This window comes from Cetorhinus maximus, chromosome 14 (genome assembly GCF_964194155.1).
Source record: "Cetorhinus maximus chromosome 14, sCetMax3.hap1.1, whole genome shotgun sequence".
In the NCBI taxonomy this organism is placed as follows: Eukaryota; Metazoa; Chordata; class Chondrichthyes; order Lamniformes; family Cetorhinidae; genus Cetorhinus; species Cetorhinus maximus.
The window spans coordinates 71,780,729-71,806,749 of NC_135892.1; the positions used below are offsets into that span (position 1 = coordinate 71,780,729).

Here is a 26,021-nt window from a genome sequence, read left to right on the forward strand (position 1 = left end):
AACTCTGCCATCACTTTGAAAGACTCAGAAACATATTAGAAAAGAACATAAGATTAATAGTGATTGCTAAGAGATAAGGCTGTGAGCACCCTTCTATATCTTGCTCTGATGAGCAATTTCATGAACATAGTAAAAGGTTGTTTACTGCTTGTCGGATTTAGCTCATTTTATAAACCCCTTCATAAACATTAACCAGCACAGATGTCCTGCTTTATTTTACTTGGACAAATAATTTTTATTATGAACAAAGACAGTGGAGAATACAGCAGTATACAGCAGTTAATTAATTCTCTTTTAATAAGTTTGTTAATTTAAATGAAACATTTGCTAAGAAAAGGATTTATTTCCCATGTATTCTACAGAACCTGGTTAATAGGAACACAGAGACAAAAGTAATCTTTTGCCACAGTAGGACACTGGGTCCCATTAAAATGTGACGCTTGCTAAAAATAGAGAACATTTCGGCTTGGTAATGTAGTTACTTATTCGAGGCACAGTTAAAAAGGGGTGGAAAGTAGGCATTCTGCCTAGCCGAGTCAGAAGTAATAAACCTTCTGTTCAAACGACACAATCAAATCAAAATCATAATTGTAGATTGTTGGATTCCTCTGTGTACAGCAGAATGTTGCTGACTGACATAGATAGAGAGCTGATTTTATTTAAAGTGTAATGAAAACGCTGCACTGGGGCAGTAGATACAAATGTTATATTGGGCAATATCACAATGAATCACTTGCCAGTGATTTTAGTTGGAGTTTAGAGTCATTGAAACAACCACAATATTAAATCTTTCGCTGATGACAGTGACAAAACAGATGTTTATAATGACAGAACTGGGAAACTTGCTGGCAGTTTCTTTCTATTTTCTAGCACATGCCTTTAATAGATGGAGTAATAAAGAAGATTATTTCAGGTGACATATCGGTGCTTACTCTTTTGAAAATGGCTTTGCACTGTGTGTTTGCGCTGATAGCAGCAAAGAAGAATTTGTCACAAATACAAACATTTCCCAGACTTATAATTTTGGGGTGGGTTTCGTTTTCCACAGAATTGTTCTTTTTTAAAAAAATACGATTTGCTTATTTCATGAATTGACATTAAGCCCAAACAGAAAGAGAAACGGAAGCGGACAGTGAAGCAAAAACAGTACTTAGCGAACGAAAAAGAGAACAAAGAAGAAGAAAGGCACAGGGGTGGATTTTCAAAGGGCCGCAGCATCAGGAACTGGTCCGGGTGGGCTTTGAAATTCACAGTTCCCGAGGTCGTCTCGTGATCCCAATGCTTCCGGGACAGTTTTGAATTTTCAAAGAGCCAGCAGGGGGAGGGAGGGAGAAACGTGTTCACCGCCAATTAGCAACCCCTCCAGCTTCTTAAGGAGCTTGTTAAGGGGTCTATCAGTTCGGGATTGGAATTTTCAAATCTTTTCCGGTGAACCTGAACAATCTTGAGCACATTGCAACCCTAATAAATTTCTATTGGAGTTGTCTTTGAAACAAATCTGAGGGACCAACTACTGCCAGCAAGAGCGCTGCTCCTACCCTAGTCAGCCAGGGCCTCGTTCTGTCGCGTTTGACCTCCTGGCTGTCTGAGGACCTACCTGCCTACCTGCTCTAATTGGCAAGGCAGCAGTAGCTCCCAATTAAGGCTGCTGCCTGCCTTTGCAGCTGGCGCCTGGCAAGCAATGCCCGCCCCCTGGAGGTGCTTGGTGCTCGGTGCTCACCGCCCACTGGCTAATTAGACTATTTATATTTAAAATTGTGTTGTGAAAATGACACAGCATGGGCGTGGGGTTGGGACCCAGATGAATTCCAGGTGTCAGGTTCCCAACCCCGGATTAAAAATCCATCCCACAGACTCAGCAAGACAAAGACATCAGTGACAGATTAGGGAGCGCCAATATTCCTTGATTTGTCATGTGCAACACTACAGGAATTTGACCAGTCACTTAATACATTTGTATTTCTAACTGGAGGAATAAGCAATTTTATGCATATTGTAATTGTGCAAATAATTATCTAAAAACAAAGACCTGGAGACTTAATTGCGCTTGAAAACGAGAGTTCAGGGCCATGTGAAACTGATGCTGGCAGCTCGTTATTATGACTCAGGCGTGCAGCCAATGCCACTTATTGGTTGCTTGCCTACTTAGGGGATGGGAAATCGGGTTTGGCAGCTAGCATCTCTTAAAGGGTTTGTGAAATCTGGCTGTAGAAAGAAGGGAGACTTTTTCAAAGGAATAAAATGGCTGAAAGAGGTACACCCAATTTCTCAGATGCAGTTTTGGAAACACTGGTTCGGGCTGTTGACAGGGAGAAGGAGGTTTTGTTCTCTCTGGGGGACAAAAGCCCTGAAGTTATCACATCTGCTGCCAGTTGGAAGAGGTTAATGTGAGGAGCCTAGCTCCCTGAACATGGCTACAATTAGAGAATAGTTGAAAAACTTCACCAGAGTTAGCAAGGTAAGATTTTTGGCTCTCACTTCGATTACCTCTCCCCACACCACTAACACCTGCAGCCTTACTACTTATAATATTCTCTTCCCCCATTGCCCTTCACTTTCCTACAATTATAACACAATGCATGTCACCTCTCTCCTTCTACTCTCACACTCAATGCACCCTACTCCAACCATTATTGCAACACTCACTTCCACATACCACAAATCTTGAATACAATATACAAATTGTTCTAGAAAAGGTACATTCTCAAAATCACTCAGTGGGTTGTTACTCACCCACTCTCTTCTTTCATGTAGAAGAAGGTTAAGCACATTTGGCAGGAGGTGCAAATTGGAAAAGCTGTCACCCACCTATACACCCTTTCCCTTCTGGGAGAAGTCATGCCAGTCATCATGGACAGGGGCAAGCCATGACTGTGGTGAATGGCACCACTGGAGGAGACAATTCACAAGGTACCTTCATTCTTTATCACCTTTTACCCTTCTTCTATCTCACTCCATACACACTCTATGAGAAACAATAGTTGCTTTCAGCAATTCCTTATTTCCCTCTGCTCTCCTCTGTCCATATCTTTTATTTCAGGCGCTGAAAATATCTGTGCCCCTGTGGCACTTCAGAGACAAGAGGGAAGCCTTCTTGATGACACAGTATCATTTGCACCGGCAGTAGCATGCCCCATTTCAGTGACTGACACCAAGCATACATTTAAAGGTGGGATAGGGAATAAATGCAGGAGGAGTTCATGCATGCCACCTGCCATATTGAACCCTTAGGCAGCCATTTTACATACAATGATGGAATTTCTAGGCCAAAATATTCCAAGTAAAGCAAAAAATAATCATGATAGATTTTTACCTGTAAATAGAATAATTTGTGATAATTCCATTCGGCTTTTCAGGTGGAAACCATTTGACTTCTACAACTGCTGAACCAACTGCTGTTAGGGCAGGTGGCTGTTGATCCTGTGGTGGTGCTTCCGCTGTCTTCATGTATGCTCGTTTACCAACTCCACAGCCATCTAAGACAACAGTATTATATCTAAGTTAACTAAAGCCTAAGGACGAAAATTTAAGCAACTATTTTTTACCCATATATTTTTTATCAAGTGTCGAGACTGAATTCTGAACTGCTGCAAAAATCCTGTCAACATTAATCTTACAAGCGGATGCCAGAAAATTGTTCCATTGCAACCTACTCGGAATGTGTATCTCGTTATTTTCTGATTCAGGTTCCCGGCCAGCAGATACAGTTTTCATACAGAGTGTGCAAAAGCTTTATAATGCATACTAAATTTATTTAAATAAAGGCAATAATATTCAACGCTCAATTTTCCAAACTTTGGGTAGCAATCCCCCTGTGCATTAAGTCCGCCTATTCAAAGCGGGCATTAATAGCAAGCAGTGTTCCTGAAAAATGGGAACAAAATCTCTTAAAAGAACGCAGCCATTTTCTTATAATGATAATCTAAAGCAATAATGTACAGTTTTTGACTGTCCAAATTTGCTGATTGGCTGGTGGTTTGATTTGGTGGTGGGGTGTGGCACACGTGCCTTGCTTACTGGGCCCTGGCCCCTGCTCACTTACTGGTCCCTGCCCTCACTGCTCCCTAGCTTCACTTATTGGCATCTGCCCCCACCACTCCCCAGCCTCACTTACTGGCCCTGTGCCCTTGCCACTCCCTGATCTTGGTTACTGAGTTCTTGACGACGATGGGTAATGCGGGAGAGCGGATACACAAGGCAGAAGGGGGACCAATGAAGGGGGCATGGTGGGATGGCATGAGAGAAGGGGAGGGTGAACAATGGCATGATGGGGCGGCTGACATGGTAGCTGAGAGGGAGGGGGTAGGTGATGGGATGGGAGAGAGGTGAAGGTGTTGGAGGGGGTAAATGGGAGATGGCATGGGAGGAGGTAGGGATAGACAAAGGCATTGGAGGGGTATGAAGGGATGGGAGGGGGTATATGTGGGGCAGCAATGAAAGTAGAGTATAGGATAGGAGAGGGGGAGATAGGGAAGCCAGAAAAAGCCATCTGGGTAAGAAAACACATTGCCCTGGCTTACATGACCTACTACAGCATCCACACTAGCACAATTAAGACTATTTGCCCCATCTTTGTTCATCCAAACAGAAAGACACTCAAATCCCCTCAATGTGGTGTTCAATTATTTCTTACATAATTTCAGGGTTTTCACCTTCACTAGGGTGGGGGGGAACGTGGTGAAGTTGTAATATCAGTGGGATGATGATCCGGAGACCCAGGCTAATGCTCTGCGGACATGGGTTCAAATCCAATCTAATTGAATGTAAACTTTCTCGCTTTATCAAACCATGAACTATCTTATACACCTGAATAAGATTATCCCTCAAATCCCTCATGGCAAGGATGAAAAGCCCAGGAACTCTGGAACATACAGGCTATACCTGCTTTGAGGTGGCAAACACAATATTTTAGTTGTACCCCTATCATCTATGTCACCTTCATTTGAGGATGAAGGCTACCAGTAGGATTGTTGCTTGGAGACTTTCAAAACTGATTACCTCTTTACCTTTACTGAGACTCACAAACTGATTACCTTCCCTTTCTCTCCTTAGACCCTTGATACCTTGGCACTCCTTGTAATCAGCGAGCTGCCTCTGGGACCATGGCTGGCACCCTCAACTCACCAGATCTATGAAACTAGCAGACTAATTTGTTGTGGTCTTATCGAAGGCCTCAATATGTAAGTGCAGCATATGGCACACATCATCCACTGGATTCCGTATATAAACTTATACCCTTTGAGTTCACTCATTATTACTGTTAGCCTGACAGAGCAGGGATGTCCAAATGTTAATCTTCATGAACTACATTGTGTGTACCATGGACCCTCACTGTCTACAAGTAAGCTTGAATCTTAAACTGATTCCTTTCTCTGCTGAAAGGGTGCCAGGGTTAGGGCCTACAATAACCAGCTAGTAACTCTTTTAGCCAAGTCCACTTCCTGGAATCACGTTCATTAGCATGTTGAGAGTGACCAACATTTCTGGTGCCACTCACTTCAGGTGGCAGAATACACTTACTGTCACAGGGTAGCATAGGTGATGGGGCCAACTGAACAGGAGAAAGATTCCCAAAATATTAATATTTCTGCTTTGAGTAAGGCAATTGATTGCTCTGCAATAACAGTTCAAGTTCAACTGTCAAAAGGTGGTTCAATGTTACTGCACGATGGTGCACTAACTCACTGTTCCAAAAATAATTGGACAAAAGCTTTTCCAACAATTTTGCAATGGGTTCCTCCACCCAGCTAGTCTGTATGAGGGAAACACCAAGTGAAAAGCAAGGCAAAGTTTGATGGCAATCCAATTTACATTTCTCACGCAATAGAAGCTGCTTCACCAACAGCAGTAAGAAAATCATGTGAATTTTTTTGTAAGGGTTTGTTCAGTACTTCTCACTAAGAGGTTCAGCGGCTTGTAATGTTGAACAGTAATGTTTAATGGTAATATATAACTATATATATCTCCAAGGTGTAGCCAAATCTATGAGCTAACTCCATGCTTACTTCTATACAGGTTTCTGCATCCTCTTCGACTGACCCTTGTCATGGCCTTTTACATCACACTGTTGGCAGTGCCATTCTCAAGTGCCACCTTAACCCTTGCTATGCCAAATGCCCTTATACTACAGCTCCTCCCAAGTCTTTACCCAACATATTTACAGTATAACCTTTCTTTATTTGCTATGCCTTCTTTGTTGTATAAGGGGCTTTGACAAAAATTATTTTCAAGATATCAGGATTAGATAAGAAGACAGAGGCTAAACAAGTGAATTTACTACTGTACTTTGTAGGTCTAATAACGGATGGCATCATTGCAAGGCAAGGAATAAATGAATCTTCAGATAAGTTTGAAAATGTTCTGAAATCCTTCGATACCTATTTTAATTTAAGAAGTAATAAAGTTTTAGAGCGAGCAAAGTTCAACAAGCGAATCCAACAGCCTGGAGAACCCGTTGACTCTTTCATAAACCTATTATACAAATTGGCTGAAGGCTGTGACTATGGTGACCTTAAGTAGCTTATACGAGACCGACTAGTAGTTGGAGTAGCTGATGATGTCCTTAAGGACATACTACAAGCAAAAGAGGATCTGACTCTAGAAAAGGCCATCCAAATAGTCAGGTGGTCTGAAATTCGTCAGCACCAGTCCAGTTTACATGGTGAGGTTAAGCCACGGTATAGAGCAACCCCACGTCAAAGCTTATAAAAATAGAGGAGGGTGGGGATAACATTTATAAAGACTTAGTTGCCATTAATTAACAATTTGCTACCTGTTACTGCAGAACTAGATTGAATCCATGATGGGTCAAATTAGTACATTCAAAAAGGAGTATATTATTTCAAGCTACTTGCAATCTAAACTGTAAAGATCTGGTTTGTGGTTCTCCACACCCCCATTACTATTAATCACAAACATGCAAAACAATCAAATAAGCTCTTATATGGCAATAAGAACTAATAACATTTTCTATCTTACCTGGCTGACATGCCTGAATTCTTATCTCATAGTCTGTAAATGGTTTCAGTTCTTCCACTAATAGGGAATGATTATGACCAGCGGGACAAATAATTGCTCGAGCAGTCCCAAGGTTTAAAGTGACATTATATAGCAAGGGGGCTGTGGTATTGAAAACACCTACAAGTGATGAAAAAAATAGTACAAAATAAGTTCAAAAGTGCTGCTCATCAACGTAAACCGAGCCTTAAAGTTGCACAACTCATTTTGTCTCAGTCTTTTTTTTTCTCCTTCAATACACAGGGTTTTATGGACCTGGAATTTCCTCAGAATGGCTAATGTCCCAACTATTATAATTTCCCCAGAAGGGCAGTGGAAATCCTGTTTACATATGTGAACAAGGTTTCTGCCTCACTTCTGACAAGGTGTTGGTGGTGCTGCATTAGCTGCTCTAAGGAAATTTCAAGCCATGGCATAACCTAATCAGAGCATCGTTGATTTCACTCTTTTCCTGTTTTCAACTTTAGTGGTGCCCTTCACTAGAGACTTTCTTTAACCCTTTCACCTTGACTTCCTAATTTTTTTAAAAAGACGCCAGTCCACAATGTATAATTCATCACTAATTGGCAGCACTTTAGCAATCTCATTCACAGAGACAATAAAGAGGGCTGGTGTAAAAAATGGAAAAGTTTACATTTGTGCAGTAGGGGTAATCTTCTGAGGCTAATTTTAAAGCATGTTGTTGCTTCCTATGCCTTCTGGGATTGTTTGGTACTACCATTGAATGAAACACATGGCAGAATATTCCAGTATTCAGCACTGGAATTCCTTATCTTGATAAACATAACATTTGCCCCAATTTTCTTTAAATGTAGTTCAGCTAGAAATGTACTGTGTGACAGTGCTCATTAATAGTTTAATCTTCTGTGATCAACTGCTGCTTGTACACACCAATTCTGTCAAACATTCACAGTAGGAAGGTGGCATCTGCAATAAATTCTTTCAAAGTAAATTAGTCTTGGGCAGAATTTAGTAGCTGCGACGGGATCCCCCCGACATCGGTTGGAGAACCGGTGGGAGCCCCGAGTCACCTGACACTATTTAAATGCAATCAGGCACTAAAGTAACCAGCGTTGGGCCTCCCAGGCAATCAATGCTTCAATAGGATGAAAAATCTGCCAGCAGCTCTCCACTGCCCGCAGTGCCACTGGGATCATTGCTGGATCCACGGAGACAGGTGAGCGGGCCGGGGTGGGGGTCCAAGGGAGGGGGTTGCCAGTGAGGTGGGGGCAGAGGGATCAGATGCAAGCTCAGAGGGGTGGCTTTCAGGGTACCCCTTCCCCCCCACCCCTTCCCCCCAACCCCTTCCCTTTACCCCCACCACCACCCCTTCCTGATTCTGGGTGCGTCAATAAGGCGCTGAATGCCTGTCAACAAAGGACCCCCACCCTCCCCAACAAGGCCACAGACAAACCTGACAGGGTTTGTTTGGCGGCCATCGGAAAGTGAGACATGTTAAATCCCTGAGCCACCATTAAATCCCGATTGGCTCAGGGATAATTGCTTTTAAGTGGCTTATTGATAAGCCTAATTGACATCCCATGTCGGGCCCTTCCCACCCCACCTCCTTAAATTATTGACAGTGTTCCAACCACCGGGAGTCAAATGTGGGTGCTCAAGCCTAATTCTCCATGCTCCTCCATCATCACACCTGCTCCAGCAGGCTCCATTAAATTATGTCCATGGAGTCATTTGTGGAACAGAAGGAAGCCATTTGGCCCATCAAGTCTATGTTGGCTCTCCATGGAGTAATCCAATCAGTCCAATTCCTCTGCTCAATCCCTGTTGCCCTGACCATTTATTTCTTTCAAATACTTGTCCAATTTTCTCTTGAAACCATTGATCATCTCTGCTTCCACCACTCTCATTAGGTCAGTACCACTTAGTGGGTAGAAAAAGTTCATCCTTATATGTTCCCTTCATCTCTTACCCAAATTGTGTCTAAATTACTTTAGGAACATGAGTTAGGTGGTGTGACAAGTTTTGACTTTTCACCACTTATTTTTAGGAATTTAGGAATACAAATCTTTCAAATTTAGCACAAACCTTAATCCATTCTGGCTATAGCCAAGACATCACACTTTAGTTTGTTAGCATTCTCTGTAATGACCTTTTTCATTATTCAGAACAATGAAGCATGGATAGTTAATTCAAGATTTATGAAGCTGAAATGTATGCAGAGAGCAAGTTGATTATTACTTTATCTTTACAAATGAAAAAAGTTAAATTATTAAACTTCCTTGATTAAAAAAAATGTCACTGCACATGTATCACTTACAACGATACATGGTTTTAGACTTCATTCTTTGTGGTCTATAAGTGGTAAAATTTAACCTTTGTGGTGACAAATATCTTAAATGTAATACTCAGTAGTAGATGGGTTAATATTCAATAAGCGGTTTACAGCATCATTAATTTTTTTCACATTAACTGTTAAATAGCTTATTATGATAGATCAGTATCAATCTGCTCCTGTTTTGAAGGTAATTTGATCTTAATCCCCTACATTTTAATATCATTGTGAAATGTCAATGCCCATCTTGTCTCCAGAGGCAGCTCACCAGTTTGGGCCTCAGACAGGTCATGTGGGGGTGAGGAGGTGCGGACAGGAAAAAGGAAGGAAAGATAGTGCAGGCCAACAGTGGGCTTTAGGAATGCACCCCTCTGGCTCCACATGAAGATAAAACTTAAAATAAAGGTAACTATTTGTTCGCGGTTACTATTTCGGCTGAGGCAAACACTGAAAACTAAATGGAGTAAGCTCGGCACCTGCTTCAATCAGTGCTACCCAATATCTGCAATCATTAACGTATCCAAGGGCCTAATGTCTGTTTAAAGGGGTGTCCAGGACACCTGAATATTGCTGAGGTCAATATGATGACTGATGCATTTCAGGCACCCTTTGAACACAAAATTGGAGCTTTCCCCCGCCCCCCAATTTTCTGTCCAAAATTAGGTGCAATTTCTCCTCCTATGTGTTTTAAATTACATTTATCCAATGGTTTCTTTAGCTTGTAACCATATCTCTTTCTTGAGGGCAAGGCACTCCTTCCTGGAACACAATCACAATACTTATGTTTGCTAAACTGACACAAGTATAATTTTTCAGGTTCAGGCCTGAGGTCACTGAATAGGGATTATAAATTGCTGTGGGAAATAGATTTCTATTTTTCCTTTATTTAATTAAAACATAATCCAGTAATGTCTCTCAAATATCTTGCTTTGGCAATGCTATTGAAAGAAATAACACCATATTTCTAAATGCTATATACCAGGTGGAGTCCAGTCTATGAAGAGTGAATATGGACTAGCCACTGTAACGTTATATGGAGCTGGAATTCTCTCTGGCGTTGATACTGGTGTTTGAACAATGTTATTTTCACTTCTACCACTCCCTCCTCTTGTGTTGGCTTGCAATTGGTACACATGTCTAGAGAAAAATACAGCAAAGAGCAAAGGATTAACAGTAGAATCAAAGTTAAATGATAATGTTATTTAACTCATTTTATATCATGCTATGCCTGGCTGCAAATTCTGCACTTTTAAGGTAAAAATAGATAGCTATGGGATTGGCATTCCTTGGTGTGCTATTTTCAGCACGCTGATGTGTTCGCCTTAAATTCCTGTAGTCTAGTATTTTACTAGAGTCATTAACCCATTTATTTTGTAATTTGAGGCACACATCACAATTAGTGTGTTAAAAATATCCCTGCTCCACCTGTAAGATTTAAAATGAGATTATATCTGTAGAAATGGTACTTTAGCACTTATATTAATGTTTAGCTCAGCAACTTTCAATGTGTTTTAATTCCTACTCAGATAAGGGAGATAAAAGAGAAGCTGACATAGAGCACAATCATTAAAACACATCAATAAACAAGAGGAGTCACAAAAGACAGTAGGTGATTGAATATCACCAATATTTGTCTTTTAAGAGCTCTCCTAAAGATTTTTTAAAAATTTTAATGATTAAATATCATCACTGTTTGGCTTTTTAAGAGCAAGTCAAAGGATTCTTTCAGACTCTCACAGATTGGATATCACCAATAATCACTGCTTAAAAGCTTGTTAAAGATCTGCAAAAGTTTTACCTTGTGTTGGGCTGCAAGCCAGTATCTGTGTAGTTGTGGTTTATACTTCCACCAGTGAAGATGACTGCATCATCACGTAATAAATGGTACTGTGTGATGATCCCATTTGGCTTCATTGGCTCTGTCCAATAGAGTTCTACAATGTTGGAGCTTACTACAACATGATGAGGCTTTGGCCAAACTCCTAACAAGAAAAATAAAGACAGTAGTCATCATTTTTGTTGAATTGTCAGGTGCACCCAAATTAATATTATCAAAAATAAAATCTGAGATATGATTAAAATATATTACGTATTTTAAAATTAAATTCATCTGAAAAATGTTTCTGTTTTAACTTCGTGCTGAAGTAGGACACACTTACTTATGTTGAAGTCTTTCATGAATTACAATCTCTAGAAATTAACCCTGAGATTGCCAAAAAGGTCTACAGAGATTCCTGTCCACTGGCCAGCCACCATTGCTGCTTCTTAAATTCACACACTGATATTACAATAAGAAAGTTACTTTTTGGATGCTTTTTTTCTGTAATTTTAACCCTACAAAACTAAAATATGCACTGACAAACCAACTGTTATTAAAAAATACTTTAAAAAGAACCATTGGTGGATTTTGATGGAAATCAGGCAGCTGAGGTCCTTGCACAAGATAGATGAGGGTCTCATGAATTTATGCAAATCATATCTTATTTCTTCGATGCAATCCCAAGTATATTTTGACCTGGGCCTGATCAAGGAAACTGCTCCTGCCAGATTAAGGCAGTTTAGCAGTTTATAGGAAGCAAGAAAAGATCATTTAGGTAGGTCAGAAACTTTCCTTTGTGGGCTCAAGAAGTATAGGAGTGCTTTTCTGGGCCCCACAGAGAAAGTTTTGTTTTACTTTTCATGGGCTGTGGGTGAAGTTGGTGAGGTCAGCATTTGTTGCCTGTCCCAAATTGCCTTCAGGATGATGAGCCGCCTTCTTGAGCCGCTGCAGTCCATCTGGTGCATGGACACCCATAGTACTGCTGGGAAGGGAGTTCCAGAATTTTGATCCCGTGACCGTGAAAGAACGATGATATATTTCCAAGTCAGGGTGGTGTATGGCTTGGAGGGGAACTTCAGGTGGTGGTGTTCCCATGCATCTGCACCCTTGTTCCTCTAGTTGGTAGAGGTCACAGGTTTGGAGATTGCTGTCAAAGGAGGCTTGGTGACTTGCTGCAGTGCAACATGCATAGAATACACACTGCTGCCACTGTGCGTCAGTGGTGCAGGGAGTGAATTTTGGTGTTTGGGATGCCAATCAAGTGGGCTACTTTGCCCTGGATGGTGTCAATGGAAACCAGGCAGCTGAGGTTCTTGCATAAGACAGACTATGGCCTCATGAGTTTATGCAAATCATATCCTATTACTTCAATATGATCCCAATTGTATTTTAACCCAGGCCTGATCAAGGGAGCTGCTGAGCATTTTTGGAGTGTTGTTCGAACCACACTCATTCAGGCAAGTAGATAATTGAAGCCTCTGCATTCACTTAACCCTCGGGAATTTCCTCCCCAGCCACTAAACCTGAAGTTGGCAGTCACTTGATTCGCCCCAATTTCCATAGCTGTTAGCCATCCTGCTACCTCTTACGCCTGTAGGAAAATGTACTGGTGACAATTAAATAATAGTGGTTAAAATTGCCAGAGTTGTCCTTCAGTAGATGATGGGTAGGGAATTAATTTAGTGGGGCGGTTTCTTGCTGGAATCTCACTCTTAAGTTAAATTGCCCATTTATTTCTGTGCACAATACTGTCCTTCACATTCCCCATTCCTTGTTCTTTCCCTCTCTTTTTTCCATATGCCCCATCATTTTTTTTAGTTTTTGCTTTACTTTTCTTTCCACCTAACCTAAATTATCTTTTTAGCTGTTCCTCCCTGTAAAATGAAGGTTAAATTGTTCTACTTACCTAGTTTCTTCTTTATCCTAGCTCCCACTGTGCATTTTGGAGGTGAAAGCATGTTTATAAAAAAAGCCTGTACATGCCATTTTTCAGTCAACCAAAACCCTGACTTGTCAGACTGACATGGTTACATCATAGATACGATATGGGGAATTTTTTGACCTGATTTTGACATGCTGAACTAGGATGAAAGCTGCAAATTGAGATTATGCAGCACTGTGTTCCAGACCCAAGGAGTGCTCATATAAATAATCTTACTTAAATGCTACGATTATTTCTCATACCTTCTGGAGAAGCTTGCAGAGTCCTGCCTGTTGCAGGCTGGCTTGTGCTGCATCCAACAGAAGTGCACGCAGTCACTGTGAAAGTGTAGTTAGTGTGCGGCTGGAGATCTGCACCAAATAGAAACAATTCATGTCCTACATGCAATATTGCTTATGTTCATTTGAATACTTACAATTTTGTATGCACTATTACAGTTGTGTTCGATTACTGTTATTAAGTGAGTTGTATCTTGCACAGAGTTTCTCTCATTCTCCCTCAGTTTATGCCATTTCTCTGGGGCTTTCTTCTGAATGGCTGCCAAATTCATGACGGCAGATCGGGAGAACCCTCACAGAAATTCTACCACTGGTGTATAAGTTGTATCTTCATGCATCATTTTATGTCCTCTAAGCATAGGGAGTGTCCTATATAAAAGTATTATTTCTAGAATTTTAATCTAATTCCAGAATTTCAGCAAACCACTAAAGTGAGGGTGGGGGAGGAGGGGTTTGTTTATATATTGACCTAACTTATGCCCTAGGTTTTATGGTATTTTGACAGAACATATAATCAATTATCACTGTTTAACTTGGTGAATTCTATTTGGAACACATACAAAAATTACTTTCATCATCAGCTTGATAGGTAAATTCTATGTTGTAGCAGTTGCACATGTTTAATGTATGTTAAAGTATGGGAAGAATTTTCGGGGTCGGCGAGCGGGGTTGGTGTGCATCCCGACATCACAGCGCATCATTTAGATTGTCAGTTCGGTGGGCATGCACCAGAGTTGGCTGCGTGCCCGCCGAACTGTCAAGGGCCTATTAAAACCATTAAAAAAGTAATTAAAGTTGTTAAGAATTCTGCCCGTCCAACCTTAAGGTTGGCGGGCAGGTGAAGAGCCCAGACGGCCTTCACATTTTTCATGAAACCTCATCCACGGGCGGGATGAGGTTTCATGAAGGGTTTATTAATTAAATGAAAGTTTTTGAAAAACTTAATGGACATGTCCCAGCTCATGTGACAGTTTCATATGAGAGGACATGTCCATAATTTTTTTTTTACCTTTCTTCAATGTTTCATAAGTGAAAGTAATCTGCCTGAGGCACAGAGGTGCCTCAGGGAGATTTCTGCACTCTTTCGTGCACATGCATGAAACTCTTTCGAGTTATCAACAGTCACAGATTGCAACTCTTTCGAGTACAATCACAGTTCTTGGTTTCCGGGAGTGGGATATGAACCCACAACCCTCTGATTCAAAGGCGAGGATGCTATGAACTGAGCCACAGCTGACACCTCAGCACATGCATGAAAGAGCACAGGCCACAGGCCCCGACTCAGGGAATCCCCCTGCCCGCCCAGGGAGCACTCAGTGTTTCCGGGCGCACATCACGCTGGGCGGGCCTTAATTAGCCCGCCCACGTAAAATGGCGGCGTGGCTCCGATCAGGGACGCTGATCGGGCCCACGCCCGCCACCGCACAACCCCCTCAACGGGGGGAAATTTCTGCCTTATGTGTCTAGTACGTGTCTAAGAATTTGCACACTGTTGTTTGTGCATCAGGTCCCTGGAGATGCTTTCTGCCCCCTGAAAAAAAAACTATTTTTTTGCTTTAAAGAAGGTTTTCAGATTGAATATTTAATTACCTAGCACTTCATGCCTTTTCCCTTCACAGCCCATCAGTCAAGTGTTATAGTATAAATTGTAATGATCTACCTGTTCCAAACTTCTGTCAGGATTACTTGTAGCTACTTTTAAATCCTCAGTCTTCATCTTATGCAATGGACTGTTTCATAGGAAATGCAGAATTTCCCAGTCAGTACAATCCTCTTCCAATATTATTTTCCACCAAAAGTCAATGAGACTGAAATTCTGTAGAGGATCCACTGTTTTCTTGCTTTAATTCTGGGAATTTTCTGGATGCCTTATAATATACGGAATCTCTGTCCACAGGGTAAAGTATAATCGGGGATTGGACCAAGAGTTGAGAGACTTAAACCAGGACCCCCAAACCCCCCACCACCCCCAAAGCAGATAGGACTGTGGGATCAGGTCATTGGGTCGTGGTCAGGCCTGGGCAATTCTCCTTAACTGGCAGGTGAGTGCCAGAGTTTCCTACAGGGAAAAAAGGTGCGATGGAGATGCACCAGAAATTGCTCTTGCTCAAGTCTAGTTCATGCTAAAGAGATACAATCCCAATGTAACCACCCAGATAGTGAGCATTTTCAAACTGCATGAACAAGGTAAACTTTTTTACTACATACTCAGTTTAATTCCTCAGTTTATGCTTTGGTTATCAAATCATACATGTTTAATTTAACCCTTTATTCCAATTGTTCTAAACAGACACAATAGGTGAATTTTGTCATACTGAACTTGAATATTGCTGAAAAGAGAGACATGTTGCTGAAGCTTTTCGCTTTGCACTCATCAGGATAAACACAAGAATGCCAAATTTCAAATGATAACAACAATTTGTGCTACAGGAGAAAAGGGTGCTGATTAGTTAGAAAGTTGACTCTGATTGGCTGAGGCATTGCCATAGAGAAGGGGAGCTAAATGTTCCCCAAGCTCCCTGGTAATTCAAAAAAAGTGCAAGGCTTGAACATATCCCTTTTGTTTGTGGAGAATTGGCCCCTGCGTATGAACATATGTCACTGCCAGCAAACATAATTGAGCCATGTTATGAGCTTGACTGATTATCTGGAATTGGTTGTTAGGGTAGCTATTGGCACACTTAAGATTGTTCAACAAGTGCAGTCCAAATACAGAATCACATCTAATAATAGACATTTTGTTTTAGGTTTTCTAAGTGCGGGCTAGTTTAGCATGGTCTATACTCTGCCTATTACAAACAACCAAAAGAACATGTTGTTCAATCAGCCAAACACTGGGGCGTACATCTACATACCTGGCATCGCACTGGCACTGAAATTCATACACGATGTTGCTCAGTGTCTGAAGGAAGCCATTAAAATCTGCATCATGTTGCAATATTATAACAAAAAAAATGCACCACCACATTCTGAATCTGTGTTCATTGAACTTAGGAACTTAGCAACTTGCGCAGTCAAGTTCAGTTTTAACAACAACCTGTATCCCCAGATAGATGGTGTAACCATGGGATCCCCCCTAGGTCCACGTTCGCAAACATATTCATCGCTTTCCATGAGAAAAGTGTTTTTGATGGAATGAACCCTAACCCTCCACTCCATGCACACTTCTGATATGTAGATGATGTGGGCGCGATCTATGAATCTACAGCCTCATGTAAGGATTGCCTTAGACACCTTAATATGCTCCATCCCAGGCTCAAATTCACTTTTGAGATGGAGAAGTCTAATGTGTTCCCTTTCCTTGACATGCTAGTTGAGAAATCCACCAATGGGTTCTCCACTACTGCCTACCGCAAACCTACCTTCACCAGTCAATACACATGCCTGCAATGAGTTTTGTTGAGTTGGCATCATTTTCTACCTTCCTTTTGGTTTATAAAAGGCCACACTCAATGAATGCTTGCACAAAATCACAGAATCACTGAGTTGTTATGGTGTAGAAAGAGGCCATTCAGGCCATCTTGTCTGCACCTGCTCTCTGAGCATTTTAACTTAGTGCCAATCTCCTGCCTTTTCCCTGTAACCCTGCACATTGTTTCTATTTAAATAATCATCCAATGCCCTCCTGAATGTCTCAATTGAACCTGCCTCCACCACACTTCTGGGCAGTACATTCCAAACCCTAACTACACACTGTGTGAAAAGGTTTTTCTCACCTCGCATTTGCTTATTTTGCAAAACACTTTAAATCTGTGCCCTCTGCTTCTCGATCCATTTACAAACGAGAACAGTTCCTCCCTATCTACTCTGTCCAGACCCCTCATGATTTTGAAAACTTCTATCAAGTCTCCTCTCAGCCTTCTCCTCTCCAAGGAAAACAGTCCCAACTTCCCTCATAACTGAAGTGTCTCATCTCTGGAACCATTATCGTAAACCTCTTCTGCACTCTCTCCCAATGTGTTCACATCCTCCCTATAGTGTGGCACCCAGAACTGTACACAATTCTCCAGCTGAGGTCTAATCAGTGTCTTATATATGTTCATCATAATCTCCCTGCTCTTGTACACTATTCCCCTATTAAGGAAGCCTACAATACTGTATGCTTTAGAAACAGCTCTTTCTAACTGTCCTGCCACCTTTAATGACTTATGTACATATACACCCAGGTCTCTCTGTTCCTGCACACCCTTTAGAATAGTATCCTTTATTTTATACTGTCTCTCCATGTTCTTTGTACCAAAGTGTATCACCTTACACTTTTTCGTATTGGGCTTCATCTGCCACCTATCTGCCCACTCCACCTATGTCTTCCTTTTGAAGTTTTACACTGTCCTCCTCACAGTTTACAATTCTCCCAAGTTTTGTGTCATCCGCAAACTTTGAAATTGTCCCCTGCACACCAAGATCTAGGAAAACCAAGGGTCCCAATACTGACCCCTGGGGAGTTCCACTACAAACCCTCTTCCAGCCCAAATAATACCCATTAACCATTACTCTCCGTTTCCTATTCCTCAGCCAATTTTGTATCCACATTGCTACTGTCTCTCTTATTCCATGACATAACTTCCCTCACAAGTCTGTTGTGTGGCACTGTATCGAATGCCTTTTGAAAGTCCATATACACATCAACGGCCTTGCCTTCATCAACAATCTCTGTTACCTCTTCAAAAAACTCCAGCAAGTTAGTTAGACATGATTTTCCTTTAACAAATCCATGCTGACTCTTCCGAATCAATTCACAGTTTTCCATGTGACTATTAAAAAATAGAACACAGAACACAGGTGTTTGATAACGAACATTTTTTGGGTCCTAGCATTGAATGCTTGATTTGTGTGCGGTTTTCAAACAACACAAATAGTGAGAAATAAATTGGAAGATGTAGACCCTCATAGGAATTTGGCTTACATGTGTTCATGCAGGGAATGGTCTAGCAAACTTTTTGGGTGTAAGATTCTGATGTGTGCACCAACATTTTGGGTGCCTTAGAGAGCTAAAATGGTGTCTGTGGCACATGTGCACACTTCTGGAGCAAGTCGCGCTGGAAACCATATTGGTGAAGGCATTAGCATGCACATAGAGTATGCAGGAAGTACACAAAATAGACACATTATTGCGTCAATCAGCATGTAACTCTGATTTGATGCTAACACAGCCGTTTGGAGCTCAGCACTCCAGCTATTGCTGTCTTTAATCATTCATGGCTGAACACAGGTTTAGCAATAGGAGGGACCCACCACTAGCATGATTTAAAAGGACCATTAAATACTTGCATGTTAGTTGCTGACTAATTTCCACTGGTTGTTGCCAAGATTGTACAAGTCCTTTCTAAAGTACTTCAAATTGCTAAAATCTACAGGGAGTGGTGTGGTGGGTGGTAAAGGAGTTTGTTCTAATTTCAAGGCTTCTGAACAAATTAGTTACTCCCAGACATGGATGCACTAGTAGGTATTTCACTTAGAATGTAACATGACTTGCAGAATGAACAGAGGTCATGCAGAGTAGAACAAGCTGCTGGAAGAGGGAGGATGGAAGAGCAAGGAGGGTGAGGGGGAGCAGGGTTCTCAGCAGAAGGCCATAATGCCTGTGTTATACAGGGACTAATTCTCCTACCTGAACCTCAGCAAGGAACAATGTGTCAGATGTCTGCGTTTCAGTGTGGATGTCCTCACTGAAATCTGCCACCTGCTGCAGTCACAAATGCAACTTTAGAGCAGGATGAGGGCTGCAATACTAGTGGTTGTGAAGGTGGCATTGATCATGAGCTTTTATGGATCTGGCTCCTTCTAGGCTGGAGCTGGAGATATTTGCAACATCTCATAGTTTGCTGTCCACTGTTGAGTAAGGGAGGTCACTGATGTTCTCAATTCAAAGGGAGCAGATTATGTCTCATTCCCTTCCAGCAGGCAGAGCAAGCACACAGCTTTGTGAAGATTGCAGGCTACCGCTGACATAAATCACTTTGGGGATGCCATTTGTCAAATCTGAGATGTGCCACAATCAGAAGGAATTCCATTCCCTCAACATCCAGCTGGTGTGCAACCTTATGCAGTGACTCATGCTGGTCATTATTCTGGTAGCAGGCATGATACTTTCATTCTGTCCCAGTCCATTGTGATATCAACATTTGAACCATCATGATAAACCAGAGTATGGCTATTGGGTGACATGGGCTATATGTTGTCCACATAGTTGATGACTCTGATGCGAAAACCATGCACAAATGGGTAGCATGCATACAATGAATGTCATGCTTCCACACAAAGTGAGAAAGATCAAAACATTAATGTGTGAAAACAACATTTCCATTGCCTGGGCAGCTCTAGAGGAGCTTTGCACTACTCAGTGGAATGGGAGTCAAGGTTCATGGTTCATGTTGTATGTTGCAGAACCTTGCCATCATGACGGCACAGCCCTTGTCACCTGCTATATGACAAGTAGCTGAGAAACAGGAGGATGAGGAGCAGGGGGAACTTTCATGCTGGGCTGTTTGTGAATAACTCATTTGACTGTGATACCAGTAAGCGCAACACTAATTTCCTATTCTCCAACAGTCCCACACCTTACCACACCTCTGTTACTGACCATCACAGCAACTGCTTGGCCACAATGCAAAAATAAAAGTTACGAAAAAATAAACACACCAAACCGAATATACAAATTAAATCCAACCATATTGCCCACAAATGTCAACTAATCATGCTTGTGCACTCCTTAGTGTCTGCCTTCCAAGTGCCTTTGCTGTTCCTTGTACTCCAACACAGTGCTAACCCAAGGGTTGCAGCATGGCTGATGGAAGGCTGCTTACTTTCACTGGGGGAGACTGCAGATGGTCTAGGAGGAGGGCATCAAGCAGCCTTAGGCCTAAAAGGCCTGGCTGCAAACTGCAACACCTCGCCATGGGCAGCAGCATCTAGGACAATAGCAAGGACACTGGCAGAGTGACAGTGGTGGGAGGATGAATACCATCTTCCTGAAAAAGGTCAGCAAGTTGTGCTCCCATCGAGCCACTGCCATTCCCCTGGGGCAACACCTCAGCAATCCTACCAATGTGTTAGGGGTCAGATTATTGGACTGCTAACCCCTTTACAAACTGCAATTAGCAACCATGATGGTACCAGGCTGAGCTTGCATGACAGAATTCTGAGCTTCCGCTGCAGCATCTCAATGCAAGGCTGCTTCTGCTTGTACTGCAATGGAATTTAAGATATCGATCATCAGACACTACATCATGGTTCAGTCCTTTATCGTGCTAACGGAGTTGGCCACCACTTCCATGAAGGAAAGGATGGCTCCAAGCTCTGTGCAAAGCCCTTTGCAAAGTTAGTACCGGGCTCCTCCATGCTCATTGATATTACAAGGAGGCTTTTTGGCAAGCCTGTGAATGCATCAAGCCTTTCTTTCATTGCGCATACTGATCAGCCTTCTTCTGCAGCCTGCCCCATCAAAATGCTCATCTGAGTTTTCTGCAGCAGAACTCCTGTGGAAATTCATGCTCTTGGGAGCTCGCACCTGCCTCAGCTGCAGTCAACTGATCCCACTTGACTCACCATGTGTATATCCTGTCTCTAAGCTATCCTCTAAAGAATATGCAGTGTTAATATCTGAGGTGGTGGCTGAGAGCCAGATCATGTGATGGTATTTCTTCATCATCACTGTCTTCTTGCTCTTCCCCCTATTGCTTTTCCACCATTGTCTGACCAAGCTGCAGTTCTTCTGTATCCTAAAGGAAAAAGGCACAAGGAAAGGGTTGTAGGCAGGGGGCCCAGTGTTTACACCATTTGCTGCGTATAAGTCAGGAGAGATTGTGGGATGAGGAGGAAGTTGAATTTGAGAAGGAGGATTAGGTATGAACATACCATCATTCTCAATGATTTCAGCCCTGCCGCTCGCTGGCCATGGCCACTCCAATGACAACGAACACTGTCTCCTTTATGTGGGTAAGAACAGGCAGACATGCCTGGCCCCTGCCAATTACAGTCTGCTGCCTCTAGTTGTGAGCTATCTTGTCCTGCAGGATAGAGGAAGAGAGTCAGTGAGTGTGGTGCAATTTGTTTGGGTGATGCTGCTATATCCCCCTATCTTGCAGGACAAGGTAACACAAAACCAGATGCAGCAGGTAGTAACTGTTGGGGAACATAGCAGGCAGTGTGTACAAGCTGTGAGATGTGGATGTGAGGCTTGCTGCAGTGTTTAAGTTGTGAAGGAGAGGTGAAGCTATGAATGTCAAGTGCAAGTCCTGATTGATAGAGATGGCTGTTAGTTGAGTGCTAAGGTGTGGTTCCGTGTCTGAGGCTAGATGAGCAGCTGGTGGGATATGGCATTTGAGGATGCATTCACTGATCTTGACCAATCCTGTGAGATCACTGAACATTTTGTGGCACTTCATCCAGGTCTTCAGGGCTTAAAGTTGGCTATCTGCTTGCATTGCCTTCTGAGTGTTTGCCTGGATGCCGCTCCCCCATGTCCCCCCACCCAACCCTTTGCAGACAGAACCCCTCCCTTCTCCTTTTCTTCTCCTCAACCAATGCCTTCAGCACAGAAAATCTTGCAGCCTTCTCCCTCTCCCATGGGGTGTTATTCTTGTGAATTTCCCAACTCAGAATCAGTTGTTCACTGACTTCCTATATCTGCTCCAGTCAATCCCCTTTAAGAGGTACAGGCTGGCTTTACCTGTTGCTAGCCCCTCACAATTTTGGGTCCCTTGTTGAGATGTGCAGCCAGTCAACTGTACAGTTAGCACTGGCTACAAGCTACAATCATGGTAATGAGGAGACAGAAGTAAGTTGGTGCACTGCCTGCATAGGAAACAATGGGCGTGGATTAGTCACATATTGCAAATTTGCCTGTTTTCAGGGACTATCGGGTTTCACAGCCACTAGCTTGGAAGTTCCACACACCTTTTGGCATCAGTGTTTCCTAATCTGAATGAGCAATCTGGAGTGAAACCAATTTACATTTCTCCCTTATTAAATTCACAATTCTGACAAAGCTGGCCTGGGAACCTTTTCTGCAGGCCAGTTGTGATGTCGCCTATGGAGCCTGAATTGGCTAGATGCCAGGAATTCTGCCTAATGTACTGCATGAAGGAGGTATATTTGCCATTAGTTGCCCTAACTGGGCCCCAATATTCTATATCCAATTGGCAATCAATTCTGGTGAGATTTGGAATTTGAGAAGATGTGAGGGTGAGGGCTTTGAGGATTTTCAGCACAGTTTGTTCATTTATCAATGAAATGATCTACATTTTGTTGAAATATGTCATTTTGTTACTTGCTCGTGGCATCATAATAACGAAAATGACTCAATGCCTTTCTTAATCATCAATCTCAGCAAAACGCAATGTTCCTGTTACAAAACAGTCAGGGTGGAAATTCAATTCACGGCTGTCTGTGAATTGTGTCTGAGAAACAGCCCGTTTGATGCAATATATAATAAAAGCTGTTCAGGAAATGTAGAATTTTTATTTTCTGGGCTCAAGAGAAGCAGGAGCACACCTCCAAAGCCCATAGATAAAGTCTGCCAGCTGCTATTTGATTTGAGGTGACCACTGCACCCACTGCCCCCTTGATCACACCCCACTGCCAACCTGCCATTTGTTCAGCATGGGGGCCATCAGGCTTACTGTCCTTTCACAACTGGTAAGCTGCAGCAGAGCATATGTGCAGGGCCCACAACTCACCAGTAACACTTGAAGGAGACCACTGGCGCCTGACTTTGGTTTGGACGCTATGCTGCCATGTGTCAGCAGATTAAGTAGCTGCATTACGGTTTCTTGCACATTTTGGGTGGATGTCAAATTTCTTGGCCGGTCATCTCTACAGAACAGGAAACCTCGACCATCTCACTAAATTATATCAATTAAGAGCAATTACCTACTTGTAGTTAATTAAAGCAAAGTTGCATGGAGTAGTTTGCATGGTGGGTTAAACAGTGTGACATTTCACTCCTGAAGGCAAGGTCCAAATCCAAAGCAGACAAGCGGAAAGAAAATAACTCCTTTTACGATTTGTGTAAGAGGGTAAGATGACATTACTTTCAGAACAGGTTGAGGCTACCCAATGAATGGAAATCTGACAGAATTTAGCACTGAATTTATAATGGAAAAACAGATCAAAATATTTGATAATTGGAAAAATTCACAAAAGCAAAAAAAGCAGTGATAATATGGAGACACTTCCCCCGTTGATGCAAAGTAAATATTAAATTGATAAATAAAAATCTACAAATGTTTTATTTTGCTTTTAACATGCATTCAAAATAAATTGAAGCTGCTTCCAGCATTTATTGTATTCAGGTTACTTTGTAGAGCCTGAAACTGATTTGTTGAACTTTCTTTAAGTTCCAATCATTGCATTCTTGCAATATCCATCGATTTACAGAGTGATAATGATGCTTAATCAATGTTCTGTTTTTCTATCCAATTTGTTTCAGGCCTCAGATTTGTTTAATTTTCACTAATCGTTTCCATCAGAGTCAGACCATGACACAAATTTATCAAGGCTGTTTATAATGTGCTGACTATACAACAGTATTGCATAATTTTCAAATGAAAAAATAGCTAGTACAACAATAAAGAGGAATAACTAACTGAGGATTAAATGTTACTCTATTGTCATTCTTGTTGCTGTTCTTAGGATTTTATTTCATATGCACATGAGTCATGAATTGGATAGTGAGCTGTCTGCTGATTTAAGTGCATTGGACAGAATTTGACTGTTTTTGATTGCTAATGGTCTCAAGGACCTTTTATATTCTATGACGCAGAACGCCATTTTCAAACACACAATATATATTCTTTGCTTAATTTACATGAGTTTTGAGGTGCTTTCACATCACAAGAATGGGGAACAGGGAGAATGCAGCTTTTCACAAGCACAGTAAGAATAATTAAACCATTTCTTCCCAGGCTAATGTGTCATAATTCAATAAAAATACACTTAATTAATGTCAGGAGATGTAACTTTGATTATTTTTCAATAAAAACAAATTTCTGTTCATTTCCAAACTGAGTTTCCAACCTCATATATTGGCTACCAGACTGACTTCCACCTCCACGACATTGTTCACTGCACCTCTCCTCACATCAACCTATCTGATGCTGAAATCTTCAAAAATGCTTTGGTCACCTCCAGACTAGATTAATCCAAAATTCTCTTTGCTGGTCTTCCATAATTTCAGTTTATCCAAACCTCTGGTGCCTGTATCCTATCTTGTACCAATCCCTGTTTACTCATTGTGCCCATTCTCACTGATAAGCATTGACTTCCTGATCTCTACCTCCTTGTTTTGAAATTCCTCCATAGCCTGCTCCTCCCTATTTTTGTAACCTCCTTCAGTTCCATAAACCCGCTCTATCCAGACCTTGGATTCCAGTCTGCTGCTTTGAAAACTTCAGAAATGAACTTAAAAGAGCTGACATTTCTAAACAGTTAAAAATTGCAGTTGATTTAAGAAATCTAAACAAACTCTTAAGAACAAACTTCTTGGGGGGACTTTTGACTTTGGGCAATACTGTAAAAATGGGCAATTCAGCCAGGTGTTTTACATCTCTCCCAATTTTCATTTCTTAATTTTACCTTTTGTACAACCAACTGTGGGTGTGCACTGGGTCAACTACCCAATCCAGTGGCAAAGAGGCCACTGTCATTTTGAGGCTCTTGCCTCATTTAAATTCGGCAGACATCCCGATGCAGTTCATTAGATTGAATCCTGCTATTAGCAAGGTAACCCTGGGTGGGGGCAGTGGTGGTGTCATCAGAGAGAATGGAAGTTCTGGGGCCAGATGTGAATCCGGTTATTTTTGTGGAATTAATAGACATGCTCCTGTTCTTCTAGGGTGCACAAAAATAATTTGACACAACTTTAGAAGTCCTCCTCTGCTCAATCCATCAGGGGATTGACCAGTTCCTAACTTAAAATGGCGATAGGATAGCAATTTCCATATTAAAAGAGGCTTACCGCCTGAACTAGATGGGAGTTTAGGACACCCAGCATTGGGCCTCTTTTAAAAAGGAGCTAGCTTTAGTGCCAATCTTAACAGATACCCATTTTGAGGGCATCACCATGCTATTAATGCAAGTGAAGGGCACTCAAGATTGATCTCATAGCTCTGCTACTATTTGAGTCACTACCTTGTCTTTTTGGAGCCTTGACTAAAACTGTGGCAGAAAATGCTCTACAACTGTCTACATATTCTCTGTTTCCCACCTGACATCTGGCCAAGAAGCTGGCTGGTTGTAGGTGTAGAAGGCTCTGTTGGAGACCACAGAGGTTGGAGAGATCCCAGAGGGGCAGGGGAAGAGTTTGCAGGATGGGGGAGGGAAAGATCCATGGGAGGAATAGATCCCAGGGGTGGGAGAGAGATTGCGGGTCTGGGGAGGGGGGGAGGTGGGGGCGGGGTGGCATCAGCATCAGGACATGGAGAGAGAGGGAGATTGTGGCATGTAAGGGGAGAAGTACACCTAATCCTTCTGCCCCAAAGCAATGCTGGAAAAGTTCTTGACGGCTGAACCTGGCAGTTCCCTCCTTCCTTTAGTTGCTTGATTTCCCGAGGTCTGGGAAACAGGCCAAAGGTCATTAAAGGGTACATAGTGGTAATATTACTGGACTAGTAATCCAGAGGCCCCAACTAATACTCTGGGTTCACTTCTCTCCATAGCAGTGGATGGAAT

The 26,021-nt window shown here is 42.0% G+C and overlaps 1 protein-coding gene across 1 annotated transcript in view; it reads right to left on the reverse strand.

Moving 5' to 3' along the window:
• Positions 1-26,021, reverse strand: part of ush2a (Usher syndrome 2A (autosomal recessive, mild)) — a 1,183,552-nt gene that overhangs the window by 164,819 nt on the left and 992,712 nt on the right. The window contains exons 59-63 of the mRNA XM_078556364.1: positions 13,314-13,421; positions 11,109-11,292; positions 10,290-10,447; positions 6,979-7,137; positions 3,314-3,476 (exon numbers count right to left, since the gene is read on the reverse strand). Coding sequence (XP_078412490.1) covers positions 3,314-3,476; positions 6,979-7,137; positions 10,290-10,447; positions 11,109-11,292; positions 13,314-13,421 — 772 coding nt within the window. The remainder of the gene's footprint in view (positions 1-3,313; positions 3,477-6,978; positions 7,138-10,289; positions 10,448-11,108; positions 11,293-13,313; positions 13,422-26,021) is intronic.